Source organism: Austrofundulus limnaeus, unplaced genomic scaffold (assembly GCF_001266775.1).
Source record: "Austrofundulus limnaeus strain Quisiro unplaced genomic scaffold, Austrofundulus_limnaeus-1.0 Scaffold13, whole genome shotgun sequence".
Lineage (NCBI taxonomy): Eukaryota > Metazoa > Chordata > Actinopteri > Cyprinodontiformes > Rivulidae > Austrofundulus > Austrofundulus limnaeus.
Genome location: NW_013952415.1, coordinates 2,383,716 through 2,391,643, shown reverse-complemented (window position 1 = coordinate 2,391,643; position 7,928 = coordinate 2,383,716). Strand labels below are relative to the sequence as shown.

Genomic DNA, 7,928 nt, shown 5'->3' with positions numbered 1-7,928 from the left:
TATATATATATATATACATATATATACATATGACTAGAGACTCCAATTAGCCCGCAAGGAGACATGGTTTTCTCTTTTCTTTTCTTGCATTCCCACAGTATACCTTTGCAGTACCTCGCAAAACTTTTGCATTACCTCACAATAATTTTTGCATTCCTATGCCGCAGTATGTTATAATGTAATAAAATCGAGCTTCAAAATGTAATAAAACTGCACTAAAGCCGCATTATGTAATACTCACAGATGCATTATGTAATAAAATTATTGCATTTTGCAGGGATTGTTACAAAATCGTTGCTCTTTTTAGAAATAATAWTGTAACAAACATCACAAACCAGTGTTTTTGTTCATTCTGTTCAAAAATTTGTGATAATGATCACTTCATAAGGCAGTTTTAGTGCAGTTTTGTTWCATTTTGAAGCTAGACTTTTTGACATTATTGCAAACTGCAGCATTACATGTCTACTTTAGCAATGACTTTGGTAAGRAGCCTGAGATGATTAAGAAGCAGAAACTGTTGGAAAAGATTAAACAGTTGATAAAGTCTCAGTAATAATGTTGTAACCAAAAGGTTTGAATAAATAGGCTAAAACAAACAAAAAAAATATAAAAATAAAGAACAGTAAACTGTGTGTGAACCTTCGTCTATAAAAAGTCTGGTGCTAAAAGCGACAGGTTYAATCCCCAGGACGTGGTCCACGTCCCAGTCTTACCCATTACCACCAGTGACACCTTGAGCGAGTCCACCCCAGGTGACTTCTTCACCTTGCACCGGTAGGTGGCGCTGTGGGCAGGTGAMGGCCGTGCGATGCAGAGGGAGGCGTCGCCTTTGGAGGGGTCACCTGCAGCAAAGCTGAGCCCCCCGTTAGAGGCCTGGTCACCGTGGTGGTGCTGAGTGCCGCTCGCATACGATAAGAGCTCATGGAAAACAACAAAGGAAGAAAGCAGATGGATTTAAATGAGCGTTGATGAAAATAGTTTGATACAAATCATCCTGAGCTCTGCAGCTTTAAGGAACTTTTCTTATTGTTTTAGTTTCTGGTGCAGTTGAGTCTCTGCATGCTCAGTGGCACGCTGCCAGCCCGGCAGCAGGAAACAGTTCTCTAAAGGGCACAAAAAAACCCCAGCAATATACTCATGACTTGTTTTCTTTATTTATTTTATGCCAAGCACAATAAGACAGACTTGTAAAGAACGAAACAAGCTGAAGATGAATTCAATGCCACAAACTGATATTTTATCTAATTAGCCGAGACTACTTCCTGAAAAAGTGTCTGCAGGTCAGCAACCAGCCACAAATGAAGGATAATAGGTGTCTGTCTCCTGTGGATAATTGCGTTTTTTTTTTCTGGATGTGCGAATGGCTCGTACACTCACACAAGTTTCTGATGTTATAATTGCTAGAATTGTGGCAACATGACACTGATTTATTTAAACAATTTTATCAACTTGACAAAAAACACAAAGACTTTATTTTGGTGTTCGTCTGCTGTTTACCATCAGTTTACAGTGGAGACTAAAGTTGATAGCTTGTGGAAAGTTCTCATGGCTTATTTAGGCCTTTTATGTTCTTTGTTTGTTTGTTCTCTATAGTTGTGTACAWATTCTTATACCACCTGTATTGTGCTGTACTATGAAGTAAATTTAACTGACCAGTTCTTTGGTTTGTTGGGGTTTTTTAGACCTGGTGATACTCCAGTGTGTCTCAGTAAAACAGATGGAGCTGATTCAAAGAACCAATAATAAAAAAAGGCTGAAAAAAAAAGAGAAATACTGCAAGCACAAATTAAAAACGTTACCAGTATTACTGCCAATGATATTGGCGGTAGTTATTATTTTCTTCTGTATGTTTTTTGGCATGTATTTTCTTCCACWATTTTGGTGCAATTTTAACAATTTATACAACAAAACGTTCAGCTTGTTCGGTACATGCCTACTATGACTTTTGGTATTTCAGCTATTTATACTTTTGGAGATATTTAGCTTTTTTCTGCCTTTTTTTCTCATTGAAAATGAATGGAGTGGTTTTCAACATCCTTAAAACCCTTCAAAATGTTCATAAAACTTCCCCACGTGTTTATAACTTTTACTCTGATTCTGTCTTTTTTATTTATTTTACTTTTACTTATGCTGATTTCAGCTTCTATTTAGTTGATTTGACAGTTTTCTGCTTTTGTAGATTTCATTTTGACCTCTTCTGTGATTCTTTTGCAAACTTAAGCTATTTCTTTCTTTCAGCTGATTTCAGCAGTTTTAAAGTTTTTAGCTACTTTTTAGCTCCATCCATCCATTTTCTGCACATGCTTATTCCTTTCAGGGTCRYGGGGGTCACTGGTGCCCGTATCCAGCRGTCACAGAGGGGCGGGATGGACACACATAGAGACAGACAACCATTCACTCTGTCACTCACAGCCAGGGACAATTAGAGTTATCAGTTAACCTAACAGTCATGTTTTTGGTCTGTGGGAGGAAGCCGGAGTGCCCGGGTACTTTTTAGCTCATTTCAGCTAAATTCAACTCGTTGCTGAATTTARCAAATGTGCTTTTTCTGTTTCTTTGTGCGACTTTCAGCTACTTTCTTTTAGCTATTATGTTTTAGGTTATTTACAGCATTTTCTTTTAGATATTTAAAACAAATTGCAAGTATTTCTTTTCTTGTTTTTTGCTGATTTTATAATGTTCACTCTTATTTCCTATATTATTATCTCTGGCTTGTTTCATCTAGCTTCTTTTTGAAAATTCGAGCTACTTCTTTGCTATCTTCAGATTTTTTTGTCTTTCTACCAACTTTTTCAGTTTTGTTGACCTCTTTGCAGCTAAAATCATCTGTTGAAACTGAACTCACGTGAACAGTTTTGCTTTTTAACCTCTTCAGCTTCTTCAACAGCAAAAATCTTTCAGCAGAATTCACTGAATTTTTGCTAAAAAAATGCAATTTCTCTCATTTAAGGCACAAGTTCTCAGACTTTTATTTTCATTGAATTAATGTGCCACAAAGCAGTTTCATCATAAGTTGCTGCAGTCAGAGACTCAGGAAAATTTAAACCAGATTCTTGAAATAAAGAAATCCTGTTTTATAACAGAGCATTGTTGCCACCCAGTAATCACCCTTCTCAGTTCGTTTACTCCCTGATTTGCCTCAGTTTTACTGTTTGACACAGTTAAACTCCGCTGTTTGTTTCTGTTGAGCAGGTTTTGTTGTTGTTGTTGTTAAACACCTGGTTTAATTATCATTTTGAAGAATTTTCTGAGAAGCCTGAGAGGAAAATAAAGACATGATTTGCTGTAACCTACATTTATATCACATTGAGCCAGCTGGATGCAAAAAAAAAAAAAAACTCCTTCAAACATGTTTTAACATCAAAGTGTGAAGAAGGACCTGAAGATTAAATGTCTTTGMTCCATTTTTAGTTGAATGAACTAAAAAGCGTGGTTTTAAAAATATTTCACATGATGCATCAAAGCATTGAGCTTTATTTTGATGTCTTTATTGTTTACTGTGATGAATCTTACCATTCTGTCCTTTTTGGTAGAGTCTGGACTGACCACAGACCACTCAATGTCCAGGTCTCCTGTGTCGGATGGACTCTGGGAGTACCTGCAGCCCAGAATCACCTCCTCTCCTGCAGCCTTCTGGATGCTCCTCCATCCTGATGATGTCACCGTTAACCCTTCGGCTTGTCTCGCCTCTGTGCAAATTCAAACCAAACCAGACGTTTAGATCTAAAAACTCTTTCTCTTCAAGTTTACTGAGCCAGAATGCAAACACTTTCATGAAGGTGTAATGTTGATTCAAGGTGCTTTTGCTTATAAGAGTTTCAGCTATAAAATAAGACAAACAGAAGTGGCAGCAAGTAGACAACTTTTAGAACCTGATGGTGCAAAACCAGTTTTAGACCCATCACGTTAAACTGAAAGAAACTTCATTTCTGAAGCATTTATCTTATCTAAAGATACACAAAACACTACAGACTCTTCCAGGAAAATGTGACACAACTRTAATTGTGCTTTTCAGGGGTTCAAGAGTTTCATTTAGTGTTACTATGACAATATGTGGAATGCTTTTATTCCACTTCAAMCCCACGCCGCTCTGTCTTAATGAGAAAAAAACCACTCGGATCAACACTGTTTATGTATGGTGCAGGCTTCCTGAGACACCGAGCTGTGAGAGAAGAAGAGAAAAGCTCAAATCCCTGGGATGGAGTTTGACAATCCTCGCGGAACAGAACGTCACAGTCTTGTTAGATGAGCTTGATCACCCCCTGAGGCCCGACTCTTCCCCGTTTCAGAACAGAAACGAAAGTCGTAGTTTGTGATTCCCATCGTAAAGTAACTATTTATACTTAATATTTGTGTTCAAGCTTGAGCTGATCTGCTTACCTGTGCTCAGGAGCGCTGCAGAGAAAAGGAGCCATGGTGGGCAGAAATATGATCCCASTCTGAACATTCCTGTCCTGTTGGAATTAAATTAATCAGTAAAGTCTTTACAAACACAGACAAAAGACAAGCGATACCAGTAAGTTTATACTACCTGAAAGTACGTGCTGCATCCAAATACCTGTAAAAGTTGCTTCTGTGAGTCTTTCTTTCTTCTCTGACTAATACAGGCGACGCTGCTGTCCAATCAGAGAGCTTTACAGAAAGAAATAATATCCACTCTCTATTAGTCGGATTTTAAGAGTCAGGACAGTCTTCACCAGGTTCCAAATTTCATTTAAATGTGACCTCAGGTGAACAAAACACACAGCCGTTATCATTAAGTTTTTATTTTTTACACATTAATGTCAAAATAGAAAAACTGTAAAAGTGGTTGTAGAGTATTTACTTTATCAGGCTCTCACACRGTTGTGGAGGAATCTTTTCCACACTTCTTGCTTTTGTTCGTTGAGGTTCGCAGATCTTAGTTTCTGCTTATTTTAATCAGGTTGAGGTCTGGACTTTGGACCGTTTCAGCATCTCAATTCTGTCCCTTTTCAGCTGTTCTGTTGAAGATTTGTTCTTGTTTCTCATTGTCCTGTTGTATGCAGGGGCAGTCAGAGGGGTGGCCGGGGTGACAAGTGCCCCCCTCTTGTCCACCTCAGGTGCCACCGCTAAATAACTGATAAGTCGGTGGGAAGCTTGGATTTTGTATTTAGATTTAGTTTGAGTTTGTTCTATGATACTTAGGAATGGGTACTGAATTCGATATTTAAGTACAGACCGAATTCTGTCAATGCTACAGAGAACCTATTCATGTAACATCAAACGGTACCATGTTTYGGTACCTAAAGGCATCATTGCCACCGTATTGGTGTAAGTGTGGTGAGTTTTCCATGCTTGTCCTGAACGCAACATTGATCAAAAAGACTTGTTTATTTCAAATGAAAACTGAATCGTGCTGCCATGACGTTTTGGTTTGTTTCTGAGTTTGTCAGACCCAGCTTTTCCATTTTGTCTTCATTGTTGTTTAATAAATAACAAAACGTTGGAACCTGTTGTGTGTTTTTGTTCAATTTTAGAACTTTATAAAGACCAGATCATTTTTTATGTCCTGATATTTAAAACCTYGGAACTGAAGCTTTGCACCAAAGCTTTTATTTAACATCTCTATTCAGCTGTCAAACCTCCAATAATATTTGTATTTTAATATTAATTAACATCCTTAACGCCTAAATGTTACAAAATCTCTTTTTAAAGCTGTGGGAAACTCTGGTTGGAAAGACAAACTTTTACACCATGCTGCTGATTTATCTGTTGTTATTGATGCATTCATTTTCTAACTTGTTTGTTTAGGTGGTTATCTGGTGAAAGCTCCTATCGGCTGCTTTTACTTTTATTTTCTCCTGTTCGATAAATGGAAAGTCTGGGGAAACAAAAGCGAACACAATCCTCCACTTACCACCTCCAAACCTGCTATTTGTCCAGCCGCTTTTAAATGAGGAAAACATAAAAGGACAATGTCTCGGGTAACAAACTGGTTGTTCAGCCTAAAGCGCAGCAGCAGGGTTTGGATTTATTACCAGGATTTTTGAAAGTTAAAAAAAAAAAAAATCTGCTAAACTTATCTCTGCACCACATCTACAGGGAAACCAGCCTTTATAAATCAGATACGGTGGGGGATCTTTCAGAAGACACATGGAGAAAATGGATTTGTAACAGATGATAAGGATCTTTATCTGAACTCTGCTTGTATATAAACGTTACTTCTTCTTTTAAATCTTGATGTGCTTTTGCTCCAGTACTCAGCTCGAGTTTTCTAAGCTTCTGGCTTTWAAAAAAAAATGTAATTAACATTTTATTTATTGCCACGATCTGATATTTAAAGAAGAAAAGTCTAAAAATCGTCTAAACTCCTCACTGACCTCGCACTCCCACTCTTTTCAAACTTGGAGCTTTCCAGTTGTCTGAATAACTCCTTGTGTGGGACGAGGATGGAAAACTATATTTAAAGGCTTCAAAAAGCTTTGAAGTTAGAGATACAGRCTTTATTTTTAAAATAAAAAGTGTAAGTTGAAACTTACTGTCCACAGTATATTCTCCTCCACAGGCCAAACTGCTGGACTGTTTTAGATTCAGTTCATCAAACCTCAATTATAAATCATCTTTAATCACATAAATCTCATTTTACCTTTAAAAATGTTTTCAGTAAAGACTTCTCATGTGAAAAAACATTAATTTTAGATACTTAGAATTAGTAAGTTTCATAAATGAACCAAACATTTATCTCAAAACTATCCAATGAAACATTTCAGGTTGGAAATGTTTTTTTGTCTTTAGTCTATCATTATGTAAAATCATGTTTTTTACAACAACATAAAACATTTTCAAAAACAACTTTATTCTTCTGTTCTAATATCACATCTCGAGGTTTACGCAATTCGTTTTCTGCCAGATAAGAGATTTTCACAGTTCCAAAGTGCACYTGTTATGAAGGTCTCAGGCTCATCAAGATATCTCACAGAGAGAAAATATGAGAAACAAGATGGATTATTTATTCATCCATCTTCTTTACTCATCTTTTTATTGTCTACTTCCTGTAGATTGTTTTGGTGTTTGACAAACAACTTTGGGCCTTGATCAAAAAGGAGGTTGGGGAGGTGGTGTTTATTTTTATTTTCTCTCCAGGGGGGGGCATGGATTTGAAGGTGGAAAAAGTTTTTTTTTCTCACAATCTAAAAACTGGTGTAAAGTTGAAAGTCTCTACAAAAAAATAAAATAAAATAAAAATAAAAAGCAACAGTCTTTCCAGCTACAGCGACTTAAATTCGTCGTGTGACTCAATCGTGACGTATTTTTGGTCATAAGGTCTCTTCATATCCACACAACATTCTTAAATATCTGAATAAGTGTGTGATACACAAAAAATATTTTCACATTACTCGATAACAACTGTTTATTTGAACTGCTCCGTTTTCCTTCACAAAGCAAACAAAAAATAAAAAAAACCCGGAAATTTGAAATCACACAGTTACGGGAAAGAATGTGTTGTGTGACTCAATCGTGATGTATTTTTGGTTATAAGGTCTCTTCATATCCACACAACATTCTTAAATATCTGAATAAGTGTGTGATACACACAAAATATTTTCACATTACTCGATAACAACTGTTTATTTGAACTGCTCCGTTTTCCTTCACAAAGCAAACAAAAAATAAATAAAAAACGGAAGTTTGAACTTAAGGGAAAGAATGTGTTTCACAAAAATATTTCTCATTGTAAACAGGGCCTTAAATAATTCTCACAAATAATTAAATCATCATTCATTTAAATTGTGTGCATTAAAATTGTGTTTTTTTTAAAAACAATTGCTATTGTCAAAGTTAAAAAAAAAATAATTATAATTATATCGTTTAAAAATGGTTTGATTATATGTTACAACTGCCTGCCATACTCTGCCTATCTGGGACCAGAGTTCATGTGAAGCAGCCGGAGGTGTAGACCTTACCCT

At 36.4% G+C, this 7,928-nt stretch overlaps 1 protein-coding gene across 1 annotated transcript in view; it reads right to left on the bottom strand.

The window, feature by feature from the left end:
- vsig8a (V-set and immunoglobulin domain containing 8a) overlaps positions 1 to 4,555 on the bottom strand; it is a 28,948-nt gene extending 24,393 nt beyond the window's left edge. The window contains exons 1-3 of the mRNA XM_014002375.1: positions 4,381 to 4,555; positions 3,514 to 3,689; positions 653 to 918 (exon numbers count right to left, since the gene is read on the bottom strand). Coding sequence (XP_013857829.1) covers positions 653 to 918; positions 3,514 to 3,689; positions 4,381 to 4,447 — 509 coding nt within the window. The 5' untranslated portion in view covers positions 4,448 to 4,555. The remainder of the gene's footprint in view (positions 1 to 652; positions 919 to 3,513; positions 3,690 to 4,380) is intronic.
- Between the last annotated feature and the right edge of the window lie 3,373 nt (positions 4,556 to 7,928).